Here is a 21,823-nt window from a genome sequence, read left to right as displayed (position 1 = left end):
TGTATTTGAAAGCTTTATGTGTCCCTTGAGACCTTCTGATAAATGTGATTCCACCATACTCCCAAGAACCCAAAGATCTAAGATTAGCTAGTGAAAAGATAATTTATAGTACATTTACCTTGAGCTCTGATTGGCAGTGTTTGTGTTAGTGTAGTCCCTGTGTTCTGTCTAATGTGTGTGTGTACGCAAACACAAAGGAATGACAAGTTAGTTCCAAAACAACAATTTTAAAAGTATGGGGGGGATAACCTGTATGTACTTAATTAAGACTGTTTTCCTCATAATTTTATAATGTCTTTTCCAAGATGACATGCTCTAATTTTTTTAACATTTAATTGAAAATTTCTTTTGAAATATAGATAAATCTAATTCAAAAAAAAAAAAAAGAAAATACCCAATGCCCAGATCTTGGTTTCTAATACCAAAAAAAAAAAAAGAAAAAGAAAAAGAAACCAGGGCTCCTCCGAGAAATGGCTGATTCTAGGATGGGAGGAGGAAATGTTTAAAATAATCCTGGAGTGTCTTGAAGTGCCAAAAAGTGAGGAATTTAAAAAAATAAAAATACATTGAAAGGGGTATATTAAGTGGACACAGCAGCTAACTGAAAGAATTCCTAATGCCCCAAACTAGAAGAATTTGAGCAATGAAATTAAAAAGTACTGCCTTATAATCTAATGTATAAAATAAATATCCATGAATCCATACCGATATAAATAAATGATTGAATAAAGGGAAGAGACAAATCTTTCTTGCAAGAGAATTCAAAATAATTTATGTTCTTGGCTTTCAACAAGAGGAAGAATAGTTCTTCACTCCTTAAATATATGCTGGACATAGTGACTCCCTGCCAAAGAATACAGTATAGAAAGGAGGGAAGGAGGTGGAGATTAACTTTACAGTGGAGAAATCTGAAAAACACTACCTATCTAGGTGACAAAGGTCAGTATCAACAGTGATAAGTCACGCTGATAGCATGCACCATTAATAGATGTGTTGAAAAAGCACTTTACTTTTGCGGTCTTCCTCCCAAAAGTTTGTAACTCATCTATAATCATGAGAAAAATATTAGATAAATTCTCACAGAGGTGTATCCTACAAAACACTTGCCAGTACTCCTTGGAACTGTCAAGGTCATCCAAAGGGAAGTTCTGAGAAACAATTACAGCCAAGAGGAGCTTAAGGAGATGTGCTCACTAAATATAATCTAGTGTCCTGGATGGGATCCTGGAACAGAAAAGACATTAGATAAAACTAAGGAAACCTGAAAAGCATGGACTTTAATCATAATTTATGATTATTAAAATTGGCTAATTAATTGCAGTAAATGTGCCATACTAATGTTAGATGTTAATAACAGGGGAAGCTGGGTGAGAGGGATACTCTCTGTGTTTCTATATGGAAACTTTCTGTGTTATCTTCTCAATTTTTCTGTAAACCTACAACTGTTCTAAAAAATATAGTCTATTGAAAACAAAATTACTTCCTTCCTGAAATCCTCTGCCTCCCCTGAGATCCTGTGGGACTTGGCACCTCTGTCTACTGTGGCACTGACCACATTTGCACATAAATATCCCCAGCAGCTCCTAAACCTCTGCCACAGCACCATCCCTGCCACTGTTTGAGAAAAAGGGATTGCATTTTCTGAGAACTGCTTTGAAGACAACAACCTGTGCTTGCTTGCAGATGTCCTGGTCTGTTCCTGAAATAGCCCTTCCTACTTCCTGTCACCAACTCCAAAGACACTGCTGTCTCCATTAGGGGACTCGGGTGTCCCATGTGGACTGATACCTTCCCTTCAGAGGCCAGGGTCACTTTGGCCCATTCCAAGATGAAGCTTCAGGACCAGAATCCAGTTAAGCTCCCTCCCCTTTTGTCCAACTGCTTTCCACCTCCTCTCTGGGGCTCAGGGACCCTCTCTGCCTCAGTGGTGATCAGTTGCTTAGAATAAGGAATGCCAGCTTTAGTTGGGATTGTTTTCCCCACCTGAAGCAGTTAAGAGGTTCTATTTTTAAAGCCCTTGGTTTCTGTCTGTCTTGCTCAGAGGGTGGCTGGTGCTCCAGGACTCTGCTCAGGAGAAATGCTCCATCTTTTGCTCTTCTCTCTCTCCTCAGCTTTTATGCCATCGCCAATATCATCCTCCCCCTGGTGCTATCAGGGAAGAGGGGCTCGTAATTCTTCCAGGGAAGGCATTAGAAAGAAAGAAATTAAGTTCAATCAGTGTCAGGCCTGAATTGTTTGTGTGTGGAGGTGCAGGTGAGAGGAGCTTAATAAGATCACCTCTGTGCCTCAGTCTTCCCCTGTCTTCTCTCCCCACCCCACCCCACTGTACTGTAGGCCCTTGACCTTCATTAGGTGACCAGAGAGGCTAATGAAATAAACTAGTCCCAATCCTCTATCAGAAGCCAATCATAGCAGCAGTCTCAAGAGGATAGACTTGGCTACAGGAACACACATATACACACACACACACAACACATACACACACATGCACATACACAGATATATACATATACACACACACACATATACATACACACATACACATGCATACACACACATGCACACATATACACACAGACACACATACATACACAGACACACAAACACACATACACACATGCACACACACACACAGAGCAACCACTGAAGTCTTTGTAACACGACAACACGGGCTAAGACCCAACTGTCTTGGTGTCCCCCTCAGCCAGCTCATCTCTGCCAAGGCTTCTTGACCCACTTTAACGCTGGTGAGGCTGAAGTCTATTCCTTCAGCTCAGACCTGTCCTCTGGCCTCCAGACCCTGATATCTTGCTGTCTGTTTGCCATTAACATGTAATACCTCAAAGGAACCTCGAATTCCACATGTCCTCACTGACCTCACTACCCCTCCCTACCATTTCGTTCTTCCCTCAAGGAGTGGTAGTGTATAACATAACCAGAAATCTCAGAGAAGTCAAAGACCACGCCCCATGCCTCTCTCCCTGTGCTGCATCCTAATCCATCACTAAATCCTCAGGATTTAGCTCCTAGATAGCTCTCAAATCCATCTAGTGTTCTCTAACCTCACTGTCACAGCCCTAATCCACCTGCCTTTATCCCTGAGCCTGGTGACCATCACAGCCTCTCCAGCATCTGCCTGCTTCCATTCCTGTTCCCTTCCAGGCCATCGCCTTCCCCACAGCCCCTATGGTGTTCTATAGATGTACAGACAATTGTAGCATTCCTCTGCTTTAAATCTCCCCACAGGGGCCCATTGCTCTCAGAATGAAGGCCTAAATCTTCACCCTGGCCTGCCAGGACTTCCACGATCTGACTCCTGCAGCTCTCCAGCCTCATCCTGACCTCCATCCCACCCTTACTTTTGGGGCAACACTGTCCGTTCCTCAGTCTTTCCAGTGCTTCCACAGATTCACAATATTTTCCACCCTAGGGGTGTTGCCCATGCTGTTCTTTCTGCCTGGAATGTTCTCTCCCCACCCAATCTTGGCCTAGCTGATTCCTAACTTCAAATCTCAGCTCAGTGTCACACTCCCTGAGAGCTCATTGCTCTTCATGTAGGCATTTACTCCATCGTATTTATAACTCTTTGCAATTATGTAATAATATTATTATTGAATCAAGGAGTACCTACTAGCTTGAGGGCAGGGACTGTGTCTGGTTCATGCTGTAGTCTAGGCCCCTGGAACCATGTCTAGCTCATTGTAAGGGTTCAATAGCCGCTTTTTTTGTTCCTTTTTTCTTTCTTTTTTTCAATTATACTTTAAATTCTAGAGTGCATGTGCAGAACGTGCAGTTTTGTTACTTAGGTATATATGTGTCATGGTGGTTTGCTGCACCCATCAACCCGTCACCTAAATTAGGTATTTCTCTTAATGTTATCCCTCCCCTAGTCTCCCACCCCCCAATAGGCCCCAGTGTGTGATGTTTCCCTCCCGGTGTCCATGTGTTCTCATTGTTCAACTCTCACTTGTAAGTGAGAACAGGTGGTGTTTGGTTTTGTGTTCTTGTGATAGTTTGCTGAGAATGATGGTTTCCAGCTTCATTCATGTCCCTACAAAGGACATGAACCTATCCTTTTTTATGGCTGCATAGCATTCCATGGCATATATGTGCCACATTTTCTTTTTCCAGTCTATTATTGATGGACATTTGGGTTGGTTCTAAGTCTTTGCTATTGTGAATAGTGCTGCAATAAACACACATGTGCATGTGTCTTTATAGTAGAATGATTTACAATCCTTTGGGTATATACCCAGTAATGGGATTGCTGGGTCAAATGGTATTTCTGGTTCTAGATCCTTGAGGAATCACCACACTGTCTTCCACAATGGCTGAACTAATTTACACTCCCACCAACAGTGTAAAAGTGCCCCTATTTCTCCACATCCTCTCCAGCATCTGTTGTTTCCTGACGTTAGAATGGCAATCATTAAAAATGGCTGCTTTTCTATAAAAACATGGGTCCTCCTAAGAACTCTGACAAGTAGGATTTTATTATCCTCCTTCATATCTGGCTCAGAAATACTCTACAACTTGCCCAGGTCACACAACTGTTTGTAACAGAGACAAGCTTTGAACAAGACCTAGAAGCCTATAAAGCCCATGCTCCTGATCAGTATTTATACTGCCTTGTCCCTCTTCGTTCACGGGACCTATGGGCCAGGTATGTCCTGAGACTTCCTTCCTCCTGACCAAACACTACTCATGCAGGGATAGAGGGTAACGAACCCCACAGAACCAGGGTGTGGAAGTCAAGACATACACAAATCCCATGGAGAAAGCGCTTGCCTTATTGGCCACCCAGCATATCACCATATGTGCACACCTTTCGTTAGTCTGATGAATAATAACTAACATTTACTACAAATGGCCAAAAAAAATATGAAAAATGCTCAACATCACTAATGATCAGGGAAATGCAAATCAAAACCACAATATGATGCCAACTTACTCTTGCAAGAACGGCCATAATCAAAAAATCAAACAATAGTAGATGTTGGCATGGATGTGGTGAACAGGGAATGTTTCTACACTGCTGATGGGAATCTAAACTAGTACAACCACTGTGGAAAACAGTGTGTAGATTTCTTAAAGAACTAAAAGTAGAACTACCGTTTGATCCAGCAGTCCCACTGTTGGGTATCTACCCGAGGAAAAGAAGTCATTATATGAAAAAAAAAAAATACTTGCATGTACATGTTTATAGCAGCACAATTTGCAATTGCAAAAATGTGGAACCGACCCAAATGCCCATCACACAGCAAGCAGATAAAGAAACTGTGGTACATATATATAGTGAAATAGTACTCAGCTATAAAAATGAATGAATAATGACATTCACAGCAAACTGGATGAGACTGAAGACTACTATTCTGACTGAAGTAACCCAGAAATGGAAAACCAAACATCATATGTTCTCACTCATAAGTAGGGGCTAAGCTATGAGGATGCAAAGGCATAAGAATGACACAATGGACTTTGGGGGCACAGGAGAAAAAGGTGGGAAGGGAGTGAGGGATAAAAGGCTACAAATCGGGTTCAGTGTTTACTGCTCGGGGGATGGGTGCACCAAAATCTCACAAATCGCCACTAAAACACTTACTCATGTAACCAAACACCACCTGTTCCCCAATAACCTACAGAAATAAAAAAATTAAGAATAATAACTAACATTTGCTGGGTGCCTACTGTGTGCCTTGCACTGTTTTAAGTGTCTCACATATTCCTTTAATTAAGCCTTACCACCATCTGATGATGTGGTCATTATTATTATCTCCATTTTCAGAGGAGAAAACTGAGGCCTACACAAAAGAGTAAATAACTTACTGAAAGCTACACAGCTGATCAGGGCAGAGCAGCTGGCAGAATACAAACCCAGACAGGCTATGCCTCAAAAGCCCACATTTTCAGCCATCACTTCAACCAGAGGAGCTTACTTGGCTCCGCTGTCTACAGCTTTGAACAATCAAGATGCCCAGTCTGCCCCTAGCTGAAGCTGTCTGGGTTGGTATCCCAGCTCTGCCCTGATCAGCTGTGTAGCTTTCAGCAAGTTATTTATTTTTGTGTGTGTGGGCCTCAGTTTTCTCATGTGAAAAATGAAGAGTCCTCTCTCCAGGGACATTAAATGTTAAGTCTAGTGACACAAGAATAAAAATCACATCGTTGATGCATCCTGAAGGTGGGATCCCAAAGACACTGTCATCTGTTCCTGTCTCCTAGAACCCCCAGCTTAGAGCTGTCCTCCTGCTCCCTGTCTTTTCCTGAGCCTACTTCTTTAACCTTCACTTCAATGCTGTGTGCCTTCTGAGGGCATAGGAAGAAATTCCTTTTCTGCCTAAAATAGCCAATTTCTGTTCTTTGCAACTAGAGTCCTCATAGAACTCCCAGTTGAGGCGCAAATCATGGACTACGGCCTTTGATGTTCTATGGCAGGTTTTCTTACACTTGGAAATTAAGCCAACATTCTAACAAAAAAAGAGGGCAGCAGGGAGCTCAGTGCCTATCACAGGGAAACTCAAGGAGGTGGTGGAGAGTGGACAGGGGCCTCCTAGACCAGGAGGGGGATCAGAGATGCACAGCCCAGGAATAGGTGTGAGAAAGGCAAGAATGTGGATGCTCACATTCAAGGGGGCAAGCAGATCCAAGAGTGGCCATTGGCAGGGAGGGACAGCAGACAAGGTGGCTTTGGCAGTGTGAAGGGCCAAATCAAAATGACAAGAGTCAGGTGGGCAGGCTCTCCAGCAGGTACAGTTTGTATAAGGGCCTTTGTGAAGCCGCCTTCCTCATCCGTGCAGAAGCCAGGCAGAAACACAGTGTGCAGCAATGGGCTGTCACCATTAAGGCAGAAAGTGAAGGATGCAATAACCACATAGCCTGCCTCCCAGGCATCCTATGGAGAGGTGAACATGTTAGCCAGTACAGGCAGGTTGCCCCTTTCTCCTGCAAAATGCACTGATGCTAATTACACTTCTCAGATGAACTCCTCAGTATTACAGAAGTAACATCATTTGTATAATCAAATTTCACTATGGGAAATAATAAGTAACCCCATTTCCCTCCCAAATTCCACTCCACCCTGAAAACCACACACAATCAGAGGGAAAGATGAGATGCTGATTCAGCAGATGCTGATTCACTACCTCTATGCCATCACCCACGCCAGGTGTTGGGAGCACTTGTTTACAAAACCGGGCTGCAAATCAAAATCACACACAGGACTTATAAAACTGCAGAGGGTCCAGACCCAGCCCGGAGGTACTGGATCAGAATAGTAGGAGCAGGAACCAGCAGGTGAACTTCACACAAGCTACTGGGTGAAGCTACTGGGTGAAGAGTAGATGAGGCCAAAGATTTAGTGAGGTAAGGTGGGATATGGGACAGATCATAAAGGGCCATGACAAATAGCTTAAATTTTATTGTAAATGAGCAGGAAACCCATTCAGAAGTTTAGCAGAGGAGTGCCATGATCTGACTCACATGCTGTAGCTGCGGTGGGGAGAATAGATGTAGGGCAAGACAGCAGGCCAGGAGACAAATGAGGGACTGCCATTGTCCAAGTGGAGGGTGATGGTGGCCTGGATCAGCTGACTTTTGGGTTTATTTTAAACATAGAGCAGATATGACTTTGGGGATGGATTGGATATCAAGTATGAAAGAGTAAGAGGAGTTCAGGATGATGCCAGAGTGTTTGGTCTGGGCTACCAGAAATGTGGAGTTACCATTAACTGAGAAGGAAAAGACTTTGACAGGAGCAGCTTTGGAGACAGAAGACCAGGGGCTCCATTTTAAACATGTTATATCTGAGATACATGTTAGCCATGTGAGTGAATATGCGGAGTGAAGAGTTGGGTATCAGAGTCTAGGGTCAGGATTGAGGCTGGGTGGTCCTTTAACTTCCTGTGCTATTTTTCAGTTTTCATTTGGAAATCCTCCTCCTCCTCCTTCTACACACACACACACACACACACACACACACACAATCCTTGAGGCTTAAATGAAGTGGACTCCACTCTCTAACTTGATGAGGGGGATATGACTTAGACCACCAATCTGAACCTGCATTGCCTTTCCATAGAAATGGATTCAGAGATTGGCATGAGATTCATTCACAATTTCTTCTACAAAAGATTCCTTTTCTTCTGTGGATAAAAGACACAATTGTGACATAATTAAGCAACCATACCAGGGTGCATGAGCATGAGAACTTTTCAAAGACTTTTGAGATGGAGAATTTGAAGCAGAGACAATGAAAGGGTTGGAGCTTCTGCAGCTATATTGTGACTGTGAGGAGTGAAGACTGAGTGCATGAGACACAGAGACCAGGCATGAGTGATCAAGTTATGTCTACAGTGATCTTTGTCTTTCATACGTACTTTTCTGTTATATGAGCCACCAGTAAATTATCTTCCAAAAGGAAAAAAAACCTTCCAGGTCTGCTATAACTCATCTGTGGATTGGTATTTGGAAATAACTATGGTCTATATATGGTCCTATGCCATCACAACTCAAGTGTGGTGTGCAAACTCGTAACTTGGGAGCTTGTTAGTATCAGGAAATCTCCGACCCTAGCCCATATCAAAGGAATGAGAATCCTCTTCTTAATGAGGTCTCCAGATGATCTGTATGCATGAATAAGCATTATTAGGCCACAAGGAGCTTGGGCTCTTCTGCAGAAAAAAAGACACATTTGTGATATAATTAAATAACAATGCCAGGGTGCATAAGCATTGGCAAAATTGCCTTGGGAGCAACAGTAATAACAACTACTATTTACTGTGCACTAACTCTGGGAAAGAGCTGCCCATCTCACTATCAGCTGGCTCCAGAGCAATGCAAAGAAATACCAACTGACTAATGGTATGAGATCCAGCCATAGCTGGCATACAACTGTGAGCAAAGAAGAGCCTTTGGAGCATGCTTCAGAAGGCATCTCACAATTCTAACAAAGACCAAGACATGCTCAAAATTATGTTACACCATTCAGTAAAGTACAGACATTTGCTTTTGAACCCCTGTGGAAATTCTAGTTCCCATTTTCATAGGTAATGACTTATCAATCCTAATAGAACTAGACATTACTGCTCAATTCATTTTAACAGATGAGGAAACCAAAGCCCAGAGATGTTAAGCTCTCCACCTAAAGTCACACAGCCAGGAAGTAGCCAAGCTCACATGCATTCCCCCTTCTTTAGTAACAGCTGCTCCCGTGTAAGGCTACCTCTTCCCAACTCCATCTCCACCCCCACCTGGCTCCATGCTTGGCCAATTAGCTCATTTCTTTTTCTGTGACCATAGAGATTGGTTCTGGGAATGTACATGACTTAGAGTTGGTTGAATATCCATCAACCATGGAATTTTTGCTGGCACTGTAGGGGAGAAAAGTGCTCTTTTCCTAATGGGGAAACTAGGCAAGGAGAATGTGAGCTTCTTATTGCTGGAGTCAAATTGTCACAATTAGGGACCTAGAAATAGGCCTGCATGTGTGAAAAAGGGCTGATTTCTGATGATGTATTTAAGCACCTGGATTCAGCCATACCTGAATTCAACACCCCTTGGATTTTTCGGTTCTGGGAGCGAGTAAATTATTTTGGGAGGGTGGTACTAAAGCCAGTTTGAGCTGAGTTTCAGTCATCTGAAACCAGAAGAGTCCTGAGTACAGTTATAAAGTCAGACTTCAAAACCAGCTCTGCTTCAAAGCCTGTTATCTTAATCAGTGCTTGCTACTCTGTCATACAACAGGGGTGAAATCCAAAGGTCATGAAAATTGAGTTGGACCGTAAGGCACTTACTATGGTGTGGGAGTGGCTTAATGCAAGTGAAATAGACAGTCAAGCCCCTAACCCTACTTTCTTATCCTTCTCTGTACTACACTGTCTTCTGCTGGACCATGGGTGAGGCAGGCTCCCTGCCTGGTTTTTCTACAGGACCTGCAGAGCAGAGCTGCTGCTGGGCAGGCATGCAGCGATTCTGAGGTCAGCACTGTTGAACCAATGTTTTGATTGGCAACTCCAGGCCACCTGGGTATTTCTGTGGTGGATATTTTATAGTCTGAGGATAAGCATCTTTTCTCAGCAGCTTTAGACTCACTTTGCTGCTTTTTCTGCCCCCATTGTTCCCTTCTCCCATCTTGAGGAGAGTCACGAAGCTGCTTCTGTCTCGTGCATGACCCCTCAGGCCTCTCTCTCAACCTTGAGTCCTCACCTCACCACCCACTTCTGCTCCGTGTTGAGCAACAGCTTCAGGAATGACATCCAGGCTGCTTTTCACCTCTGCCCCAGACCAAAGCCCCTGTGCTCCTTGTTCTCTGTTTCCTTTCCTACTTGCAGGATAACTTCTGCAAGAAAAAATTCAATAATTCACAGCTAACTTCAGTTTTTCCTAGCCCAATCACATGTTAGAGCTGAATTATGCAATTTTAACAGCAGATATTAACAAGGAAAAGGCCCATTTATTGGGCATGTGGCTAAGAGACCAGTTTTCCAGTTCCATCCTTGAGCTCACAGCTCCCGGTGCACTTCCCCTCAATATGAAGATGGTTTCTGGTGGGTGACATGTTTAATGGCTGCCATGGACCTCAGCTTCTCCTGAGCTCCTGAGGAGAGGGACTAATGAGGAGATGGCTCTGCTCTGATGGAGCAAAAACCCTGAGCTCTGGGGACCAGGACTGGATGGCTGGTTTGCCATTCCATCATTCATACATGAATCAAGCCCCTACTATTCTAGGCTCTCTTCCAGTCACTGGGAATAAAGCAAGGCACAAGACAGCAAGGTTCCTATCTCCAGAGAGGGAGAGAGGCAGGAAACAAGTGAACAGATAAATGAGCTATTTCCAGGGTCATGACTGCTATAAGGAAAATAAAGCAAGGCAGTACGATAGAGCTCAGTTGGTAGAAGAAGAGGTGTCTCAATATTAGACAGAGTGATCAGGATGGCCCCTCACTGCAAAGGTGACTTTTTAGCTCAGATACAAAAGTAGAGAAGGAAATGGCCACAGCAATAAGTGGGAGATGGAAGAATATCCCTTGCCCATAAAGGATCGACAGGTGAAAAGATTCTGGGACAGGACACAGCTTGGCATATTCTAGAAACTAACAGAAATCCAGAATGAGCTACTTTGCAATAGAGAAAAACAATAGAGGATGAGGTCTCAGAAGTCAGCAGAGGCCCCATCATGGAAGGCTTGGAGGCTACTCTAAGAAGTTTTGGTTCACATTGGATAGTTTTAAGCAGAAGAGTCACTTGGCTTAGTTTACATTTTGAGAAGCTTACTCTGGCAAGTGAGGAAAAAAATGTAAGAAGAGTCCAAAAAAGACTCACAGCCAGGCTCACGCATGTAATCCCAGCACTTTGAGGCAGGTAGATTGCTTGAGGTCAGGAGTTTGAGACTAGCCTGGCCAACACGGTGAAACCCCATCTGTACTCAAAAAAAAAAAAAAAAAAAAAAAAGTAGCCAGGCATGGTGGCACATGACTGTAGTCCCAGCTACTGGGGAGGCTGAGGCAGGAAGGTCATTGGAACCTACAGGCAGAGGCTGCAGTGAGCCGAGATCAAGACACTGCACTCCAGTGGGCAATAGAACTAGACTCCACCCCCCCCACCCTCCCCAATTACCACCCCCCCCAAAAAAAACAAAACCAAAGAAGACTCCCATCAGATCTCTAACAGCTAGCCATCAATGGCTTTTTCTGTGGGTTGGGGCTACAAGGCAGGATTCTGGTGATAACTTTAAGCTGGAAACGCAGACACAAAGACCCTCATTGCTGTCTGCGGAGTCTTGCATTGCATAAACTTCGAGTTAGCATGGGACCCTAGAGGCTGTGTCACTCTTCGGGGAACAGACTTGTTTCTGCTCTCAGTCTGGATCCCAACTTTTCATGACAGAGACAGGGACATATTTAGGCAATCAAGGAAAACAGCTGCAAGCTTCACAGTCTCAAAGAGCACCACTGTCACTCAATTTGATGCAGGAGGTTATTGAGGCCCACATGCTAGTGAACCTGCCAAATAAGTCCCCACTTGGGAAGCATCAAAAGCCCAGAAGGGGAGGAAGAAAATGCATCAGACACCCAGATGCCACATGAGGATGAGCTGTGAGTTTGCACCCACAGCTCAATTGGTATTGCTAACATGCTCTCTCCCTCAGCACCTTCAGAATAAGTAAATAATCCATCTACCTGAAATGAACTCCAAAAAGAGAGAAAGAGAGAGAGCATTTGGAACATTTGCTGAGACCTAAATTGACCAACTTTGATCAAGATGAGTTAGTAAAATAGCAGGCTCCTCATCAGCTGCATTTTAATGCCGTATTTGGAGCCACTCAGTCATTATAAAATCATCTGAACTTCTCAGCAGAAGTACACATTGGGGAGTTTATTTCTGAGTCTCTCAGAATACAAAGGAGAGTCTTTCCAATACAAGATCTGGGCAGAGCACACAGCTTCCTTTTAAATGAGGAGGAAGAAAATGTCCAGTTGCCTCTCCTTTGTTAGTAATTTCCTCTTCCGTCTTTGAAAGTTTCCCTGAAAGTGTGCAGTAATTTCTGATGATGGAAGAAAAGGCTCTTGAGCCTCACTTGAGTAAGCAGGTTGCTGCTGCTAGCAGAGCATTCCAAAGACCCTTTGTCAGGCTGAACTCCCAGCTGGACACTGGGTCTGAGAAATGTAGGGGGTTGGGGGAGTCTTTGATTTTATTTAGAAGAAACCAGCAGAGCCCACTCCAACTCCATGATCTGAAGCAGAACCCAAAGCTATGAGGGGATTTCAGAGTTCATTCTGTTTCCAGCTAGAACAAAACCCCAGTGACCTTATGGCCATCCATGAACAAGGAATTACCAGCCCCCTCATTGGTCAAGACCCTGTATGTACTTTTTACATCTGACCAGTGTGCCAGTACCATGGGAAAGCCTGTTGGTTAGCACCTTCTGATCTTTGTTACCTACCACTATCACTAAGGTGTCAATGCCCATTCATTGCCACAGGCTGAATGGCTTGATCCTGGATTAAACAACCAATCAACCAATACCGAATCCCATTATTAAATGCTGGTGGGGAAAGAAGAGTATCCCTCTCCTTTAAGGAAAATAAAATATGGCCCCTGCCCTCTAAGGTGCCCACAGTATGTTGGGCATGGGGACAAACAGCATACAAAAACAACTCATGCTATAGAGTTGACTCCAGACAACAGGTACAATGCAATTCCATTCCAAAATAAACATTCAGGGGAACAGTGAAGATTTAGAGAGGAGCACAGTGCCAAGCCTACACCCTAGAATCTCATAGTCCCATGAATCCCACTTCCAAAGTATTATAAAGGTAATTCTTCATTCATTGAAGAAACGCTTTGCATGCTGACTGTATTCCACCACTGTGCTAGGCACTGAGGACACAGTTATAAACAAGGCAGAGAAGACAGATACCTTTGTGGAGTTCCCAGTCTGGTGGGCCAGGGAGATGCATTCACAATGCAACCAGTAAGCCCTCTATCCATCTGTCTACACAGTCATATGTTCATTTTCTCATGCATTCAAGGAACACTGAAAGAGTATTGACTACCCCTGGCACTGTGTCAATACTGTGGGCACACTGCAGGGAGCCTGCAGATAAGGGCCTGATCCTCTTGGAGCTTAGCATGCAGCAAAGATGTGGTCAGGGCATGATCTGAATAGGAGAGTTCAGGTGGTCAGCAGATGACAAGCTGATGAGTAGGGGTCAGGGAGGGCTTTGCCAATGAGGTATAGGGTATAGGAATGTGCTCAAATAGAGCACTGAGGTCAGGTTGGAGTCTGCTTAGATGAGATACCCTGATCCCTCACCCTACACCCCTTCCTTGAAGTCTTTGGAGCTTAGCAAGATGAACAAAGATCTCCCTAGGCTCTGTGCTGTGGCCACACAACCAGAAGGCCTCTGCTTAGAATCACGAGGCTCTCCTTCCTGACATCAGCAGCGTTGTGTTTCCTTGCTGCCTCCTGAAGTGCAGGCAGCCTCATCTATGCACAGCAAATCATTTTTCCAGTGAGAAGACCTAGCAATAAATCCAAACACCAGCCCATACATCTGATTCTGGCCTCTTTCTCATTGTCCCTGCTTACTGCCTTCTCAGGATCACAGCTGGGACTTGCTGGGGACAGGCTGGGCTCAGACTGAAATGGGAAGAAGAGATAAAAGCAAGTGCAGGTACCTAGAAAGGTTTCCGTCTCTGCCCAGGATCTGGGAGCACTTCCATTTCAGCATTGTTCCTGTTAGTGATATAGGGGGTGGGGAGACAGGAGGGACTGAGAGGTCCAGGAAGTCCCCTGAAGGGCACTTTCATTGGCTGTGTCCATATCCTGCAACTGTGCCAGACACAGTTTGGGTTAGCTCATGACATGATCACAGGCCACCTGCTCTGTGCCAGGCACTGTGTAGGTAGCACAGGACCAGGCAAGATGGAGAAGACACAGTTCTCAGCCTGAAGGGCTCACCCTCTGAAGGGACACAGACATGCCAACAGAGCTCTTGGTCTGGTGGGAGAGCCTACAGACACGCAGAGAACATTCATCCACAGCGGTCGATGCAAATATACAAGCAAAGGGATGAAGAGGAAATATATTTAGGGGGTAAAATCTCCTATGCTTGTGGTTGATGTGGGTAAGGATGGGATCAGTGTGCAGGAACAAGAAAGAACACAGGGTCCTTTTCCTACATCCACCATTCAGGTTCACTTGCTCTCTGATTTCAGTTTTCACATCTGTTTGATGTCGCTGGGATTACCCAGATGTTCCCCTATATCCTGTTTCTATGATTGTGGGATATGCCAGGTGTTGATCGCTCCTTGGTATTGCTCGGTATTCAGCACCTACTATGTGTCAGGCAGTGGTGAGCACTTTCTGGACCTTTTAGCATAGTCTTCACAACTACCTAGTTGTGAAGGCATTATTGTTCCCATTTGAAATGCGAGGACGCTAAGGCTCTCCAGGAGTGTGTATGTATCCGCTATGCAAAGAGATTGAGAGATCTTTGTAAACGTCCCTGGGCAATCCCACCCCAACCCCCGCCTTTTTTGTTTGTTTGTTTTTTGTTTTCTTGTTTTGTTTTTTTCTCCGTGGAATTAGCTCACAGGGAGCTGTGCCTGAGCTTCGGTTCCGGGGCACCACTGCCCCCCCTCCCCGCCCACTTCCCCACCCAGAATCAGTATTAGGTTTCAATGTTTTGTTTGAAAGCCTGTTGAGGTGATTAGGCCCAGCACCTGCGGGAGACAGGTGGCTGGACACCAAGATGAAGCCTTAAACTCACCCACACTGATCATAAAAGTAAGACCGCCTGGAAGTAGCACTAGACGTCTTCTAGCCCATCTCTCGCATTTGTGAGTTGAAAACAGTAAAGCTGGGATTCGGGGAGAGTATTCTAAGGTCTCATATGAAGCCAGAGGCCAAGTGCAGCGCACACGTCCGCAGTTCAGGGTCTTTCGCCTTCCACTGAGTCCGCCCCGCCGCAGGACCCAACCTGAAACCTGTGGGAGGTCCCACGCCTTCCCTCCGCCCCGCACTATCCCCCACTACCACCCCATTCAAGGCAACAATTAAGGAGCGGGGTGAGGCTCCCTCTCCATCTGGGTAATTATGTTCTCATTAAAAGCGGATGCGCCCGGTCTCTGAGCATTAGCGCTCCAGAGCAGCTTGAAAGGCGCGCTCCCAGCTCGGCTTATGGTGGAAGCGGCGGCCGGGGAGCAGGCGAGCTGCGGGGCCAGCGCGTGGCCCAGGGCAATCCAGCAGAGACCACAGCGATCACCCTCGGCTCCTCGCCTGTGCGGCTCCCGGGGCGCTTAGCGCGGTGTGGAGAACCCGGGCGGAGAAGCCAGGTCTGGGCTCATTGGGTCCTAGAAGCCTCCCTGAGTTCCACTCACCGTACCTTTAAGCCTGGCTGGGTGCCAGAAACGCTGCGCAGAATAAGACACAGCCTCTGCCCTGGAAGAACTGGCGGGGTGCGGGAAGGGAGGAGGCAGGATGGTAAAGAGGCCACACTCCAAAGAGGGAGGCCGGAGAAGAAAGGCATGAAAGGCTTCCCGGAGGAGGTGACCAAGGTGACCTGGGCTGGGGAGGAGCCTTCGGGACCAGGGTAAGGCTGAATGGAGGGGTGGCTTTGGAACCCCTACAGGCTTTGTTCTGAAGGGGTTTATTTTAGATGAAAGCAAGAGGCGGGGCCCAGATCCAGAAGGGCCCAAAGGATTCTAAGCATCAAAGGATGCCACTGTGAGGTGTGGGTTTCCGAATGGGTCCCCTCCCTAACCTCTGGCTGGGAGAAGGAAGGTAGTCTCTACCTAGTGCCCCTCCTTTTCCATCTCTCTCAGTCTTCAAGTCTCTGGTTCCCTTCCGGCTGAAGCCCAGTGCTCAGAAGATGGCTCCCCTGCCTCTAGCAGAAGTAACACTCACCTCACCTTCACACCAGAAGTGAGGGAGGTGGCCCAACCACATGTGCCAGGACCCTAAGGACTCAAATCTCTAGGTCCCTGGGGAGAGCTATCCACAGCCCCACTCAGGCCACCGGCAGGCTCAGGCCTGACAGTAAGGGCAGTTTGGGAGACATGAAGCCCCACATCTCCCCAGGCCCTCTGGGGTGGGGATGCCAGGTTAGCAGGCTAAGCGCTGTGTGGGCTGTCTCTGCCCCATGGAACCCACACAGTAAGAGCAAGCTCAGCCCCAGATGTCTCCCTTCCCAACCAGCACAAAACAAGGCCTGGTTGGAAGGTGCGGAAGGGGTGTTGAACCTCGGGGAAGCAATGCCTGTATTGTGTGGATAGAACCTCCTCCCAGAGGAGGCAGCCTTTCCGCTGGACTTCTTGGGTCCTCAGCAGGATAGGACTTTGCAAACTGGAGGAGAGAAGGGGTGCTTCAGCTTCAATCAGGAACAGCAGGTGTGGAGGCATAAAGACAACAATGGGAGGTGGAATCATCAGATGGCAAGGGAAGGGGTCAGCAGGTGGAGAAAGAAGAGGGAGGTTAGAGCCCAATTAAGAAAGTTCTCCAATACTAGGTTCGGACATTGTGGGAGACAGGAATCCTTTCCCAGGAAGGAGGTCTGCTGAGCTACAGCAGAGTCAAAGAAAAACCAACCCCTCTTCTTCCAATATGGGGACAATTTGCTCCCACTGTACTCACCTTCCAGGCTCCAGAGCTGGGGCTCAGGAGTGAGTCCCAGTTCCGGGAGACACAGGCTTCCCCTGGCCTGCACCTTAGCCCAAGGCCTAGCACTCAGGAGCTGCCATTTGGCAGCCAGGTAAGCACAGGCTGCAGCCAGGACTCACTCACCCAGGCAAAAGAATCTGCAGACTCCCTGTCTGGGAGCAGAGGAGGGCTAGATCCACAGAGCAGGAGGAACTCTGAGAGGTGTTTAGATTTCTCCCTGTCTTTATATAAATGGGCAAATTTAGTGCCTGAGAGCGGACTTGCCAAAGTCACCCCACCGGGACACAGCCTGGTGGCCCCACAGAACAGGCAGTCACGGAAACCAGAACCCTGGTGGTTCTCACCCTCAGAAAGAGAGTTGACCCACCCACCTGCAGCCCGGGGAGCGCCAAAGCGTTCAGGGGCAGCTTCCTTGAGCAGTGGCTCTCCAACCTTTGCGGCCCTGGAGCCTCGAGCTTACACTCACCCTACTGACTGTAGGGTCTCCACAAGCCCGGAGGGCTGGCCCTGCAATGGCAGAGCTGCTGAGTGGAGCTAGTTTCGCTGCCAAAGCCTCCGTCTCCGACCTCTCCTTCCCAACCAGGAGACTTCGGAAAAAGCGCGTCTCTTTATTAAAACAGTTTTTCTTTAAATCCCTTTAAGGCCCCTTATTTCTTCTCATTCCCACTTCCCTGGGGCCTGACAGAGTAGAATGGAAACTGTTGGGCAGAAACAGAAAAGTACTCTGGTCCACTCCTCACTCGCGAGTCCCTACCTATCTCTGCGGGTCCCAGAGCCACTGGGTTGGAAGGGCTCCCGCTATAGCTGCTCCACGGCTTACCGGATTGCATGTGGAGAAAAAATGGGCCTGGGTTTCAACAGAGGCCCCGTGCTCCATGAATTTCTAACTCGAACCAGCCGCTGGGATAAATCCGAGAAACGTTGCTTATTGTGCTATTACCAACTCTCCCTTCTCCCCACGCCCCTAAAGGAAATAAAATTCATTCCTGAATATTGGGCCAGGAAAAAGTTTCTCTGAAAGGAATCACAACTGCAGGGGACCACCCGGCTGCAGCTCCCAGCTCCCGGCCCTTCGCCCCAGGACGCCCACTGGCTCCGGCTCCCGACCTCCCCGCTGCCGAAGCAACTGGGTCAGCCTTCCAGACTTAAAACGAAGTCGTTTATTTCAATTTTGCTTTCACATTATGTTCTGATACAATTAAAACTCCTGGACGAACCTCTTGAATAAAGTCCTGTGAATGAGCGGAATCATAGGTCCTGGGCGCCCGAGTATGCGGCGGGTGGACTCCTCCGGATTCAGAGGCGGTGTATAAAACATACGCTGCTTCGGGAACTGCGGGGCGGACGCGGTGGGAGATATCCGGGGACAGAAGGTGTGAGGAGTCTGCCGCTCCAGGCAGAGTGGTTTGGGTCCTCAAACTGGGACTATTCCTGATGCATTTGGAACGCAAAGAAAAAAATCAAACTTCGCTCCCGGGTTGGCGGCCGCGCCTGGCCAAGGAAGATATCGGCCACGTTTCTTACGTTTGCGCCAAAGCTGTAAACACAGGCGAATGCAGTGCTGGCCCCTGGCCTGGCGCAGGAAGAAGGGCAAGGCTGGCTTTGCGAGGAAGCCCTCGCGCCCAGGCCTTTCTATGGTTACGTTCTCCCAAGTCTCCTGCCCTTCAGAACCTCGCCCTTTGGCACCCCCGACCCCCAACCTCCCAGCTGGGGAAGATGCAGAGCTTAGAAAGCTGTTTCAGAAAAATAAAAGTCCCGCTTCGACTTTATTAGATTAAAGCAAAATTAAATCTTGGCTATTCACACGTATGTTACAGGGGAAGAGGAAGCGTCCCGAAGAAGCTCCTTGGCGTTTCGTGGAGCCACAGAGCACGACGGCATTGACGAGCATCAGAACATCAAGCAGCCTTAGATTTCACGATCACTCCGAGTAGGACATAGAAATACGGAAACACAGCCAGTTTCCACTGGGAAGAGTTCTTCGTGTACAAATGATATATATTCATATTTTTTTAAACCAGTCACCACTAAGGTGAGTCCTTTCTCTGCTAACAAGCAGCCGAGGACACTAAGTATCTTCAGCTAATTAACTTGAGCAGTGTTTTAAGAAGAGCAACACTTGCCAAATTAAAACTACCTTCCCCATCCAAAACAAAACAAAACAACAATAACAAAAAAAACCTTACCCCCTCTCCAAACTGAAAAAAAAGGTTGGGGGCGGGGAATATATTAGATTTCAGTAGGCAGAAGGATTCAGAGGGGGCTAGGGAGAAAGATTTCAGATTATGTAGTGAAATACAAAGTTTCTTTAAATAAATTGCAGGGAACATGAAGTTGGGGGATAAGAAACAATGACAAGGCCATCTCTTTCTTGATTACTGCAACTGGAATGGGGGAGGCGTGTTTATTTTTGGAAACGGGATTGCGCAGAGCTAAGCGAAATTTATGTCTCCTAATAAGGAAATGGACAAAGTTGTCCCACCGCTGGCGCGCACCTTTTTACCCAGATACAGTTACAGAACATGTAGGAAGTTTCAAGTCGTGCTGCTTTCTCTCCCTCTTAATTTCAGCCTCTTTTTCACTCCCCTTTCTGCCTTCGCCCTCTCCCTGCCTCCCTTCAGGCTATGAGCCAGTCAGAGAGGAAACACGAGGAATCCGGAGAAGGTCGAGTACTTCCAGCCCCCCATCAAGTTTCCCCGCTCCAGCTTGAGGTATGCTCGGTCGCCTTTCTCCATTTGGATTAGGACTCCGTTGCTGGCGGCCTCCCGGGTCACGTCCTGGTCACCAGCGAAGGCTGAAATCACCGGCCACCCGTTTAGCATGAGGCTCACCTGAGAAAGAGAAAGGCCCGCTTCAGAGGCGCAACCTAGACAGGCACCGAAGCCGCGGTGGAGCGAACCTCTCCCCTGCTTGGCTAACAGCCTGTAAGACCTGGAAGCACGGAGAGGTGGTGTGGGGCGGGGGGGCGAATGGAGGAAAAGGGGCTTTGCAGCTTACTACTGAGGCTCCAGTGGGGCGAAAGACCACACATCTGGGTGACAGGAAGGGTCTGTCCCCAAAACGGGAGTTGCTCTTATTCCAGTTTCTCAAATGAGCGCGCCAAGCGAATCTCGACTGTGCTCTGTGATCCAATTTAATAAACCCATGAGGTGGCTCTAGCGCCCTGAGGCCTTTGACCTCTCTCCCGTTTCCCCTCAGCCTCAAAAAACAAAGAACAAACAAAAAAGCCGCAGCAACTCAGGCTCCCTCCGGCGCCACCGGAAAAACAAAAACGAATAAACGAAGAGCCCCTGATCCCTCCTGGACCCAGTTGCCAAGACACAGTGGAGAAGCCACCGTGATTTCTGATTAGAAATCTCGCACCGAGCGGCACAATGTATTTTCTCCCCAAACCACAGGCTCAATTCCCGCCCCCATCCAGCCGCGCCCGCCACAGCCTGGTTTTGCCCTTGTGGTGGCACCGTCAGTCAAGGGCCTCGCGCCCTCTCCCCAGCTGTGCGTCCCGCCTCTCTCGGCGCCCAAGGGAAACCTGGACATCTCTGGGGACCCGAAGAGCCGGCGAGTGCTTGTGGGACACGGCTGGAGCCGGGAAAGAGTAGCACTACGCCCCCTCCTTCCCTTCTCTCTCCACCCCTCACCCCCCGGGGCTAAATGCTGCTAGCTCAAAAACCCAGAGTCCGCACGGGGTGGGGATGGGGGCAAGTGGGAGAAAACGGGGGCCCTGTCCGTGGTGCTGAAGACAAGCATCCAAGTCGGGGAAGGCTCCCCAAGCGGCAGCTGTCTGGGGCGCTAACAACAGCAGTTACAAGGAAGTCCCTGCAATCCAGGGAACCCTTCGGAGGGGCCCGGAAGGCGGAAGCAGAAAATTCTGTCTCTGGGGGGATGGAGCTGGATCCCAAGAGCCAGAGACAGGGAAAGCAGAGGGCAGTTGAAGCCACAGAACTGAGAGGCCCCGCTATCTGTCCCTCCAAGCAGCCCGAAGTACATGCAGCCGCCACTTCTGCCTACCACCTCCGGAAAGCCCGAGCACCCCTGCGGCCAGTAACCCCGCTACGGGGCCAGGGCCTGGCCCGAGGCGGCGGCTGACCTGTATGGTCTGTCTGTTGTAGACTTTTACCACGTGGAAGTTAAAACTGTAGATCCCTTTGCGCGGGGCGATGAAAGTGCTGCGTTCTGAATCAAAGTTGCTCCCAATGTTCACTAGTACCTATAACGAGACGGGAACGAAGGGGAGTGGGCAGCAATCGGTCCCGGACTGTCGTCCCCGCGCCTCCGCAGAGCTCTTGCAGAGGACCGGGCATCGGTCTTCCATCCACCCCTCCCTCACCAGCCCAATCTGCACGCCGCGGGAGGAAGGAGCACTCACCTGGTCGAAGTAGATGATCATGGTGCGATTACTCATCTCGGACGGCTCGTGGTTGGTGCTCCTGATGGCAGAGAAAGCCACCTTGGCGCTGCCGGAGCGCACAGAGATGCCCAGGGCTGTGCCCGTAGGGTCGGACGTGGGGTTGGAGTCGCACACCACCAGGCACTTGCCCTCCAGCACGATGGGCTCCGTCTCATTCTGCCCGCGGGCCGGGCCCGCCAGCCACGCGGCCCCCAGCAGCAGCAGCTCTACGGCGCCCAGCATCGCGCCTCCGGCGCCCACCCCGCCCCCCACCCCCG

At 47.9% G+C, this 21,823-nt stretch overlaps 1 protein-coding gene across 1 annotated transcript; it reads right to left on the bottom strand.

Annotated features, from left to right (window-relative positions):
* Window positions 1–18,905: 18,905 nt before the first annotated feature.
* On the bottom strand, window positions 18,906–21,817 carry CBLN1 (cerebellin 1 precursor). The gene is made up of 3 exons (XM_017885567.1): window positions 21,525–21,817; window positions 21,246–21,365; window positions 18,906–19,989 (listed from the first exon to the last, which is right to left on the bottom strand). The coding sequence occupies exons 1-3, from the start codon at window positions 21,786–21,788 to the stop codon at window positions 19,792–19,794; spliced, it is 582 nt and encodes a 193-aa protein (XP_017741056.1). The 5' UTR covers window positions 21,789–21,817; the 3' UTR covers window positions 18,906–19,791.
* Between the last annotated feature and the right edge of the window lie 6 nt (window positions 21,818–21,823).

This window comes from Rhinopithecus bieti, unplaced genomic scaffold (assembly GCF_001698545.2).
Source record: "Rhinopithecus bieti isolate Rb0 unplaced genomic scaffold, ASM169854v2 scaffold_15185, whole genome shotgun sequence".
Classification (NCBI taxonomy): domain Eukaryota; kingdom Metazoa; phylum Chordata; class Mammalia; order Primates; family Cercopithecidae; genus Rhinopithecus; species Rhinopithecus bieti.
The sequence above is the reverse complement of the archived record's forward strand: the minus strand, read 5'-3'. Positions and strand labels throughout refer to the sequence as shown.

Coding starts and splice junctions, on each gene's coding strand:
- CBLN1 (XM_017885567.1), bottom strand. CDS start 21,788: ATGCTGGGCGCCGTAGAGCTGCTGCTGCTGGGGGCCGCGTGGCTGGCG. Junction 21,366..21,524: donor TGATCATCTACTTCGACCAG/GTGAGTGCTCCT, acceptor GTCTCGTTATAG/GTACTAGTGAACATTGGGAG. Junction 19,990..21,245: donor ACAACAGACAGACCATACAG/GTCAGCCGCCGC, acceptor TCTCTTTCTCAG/GTGAGCCTCATGCTAAACGG.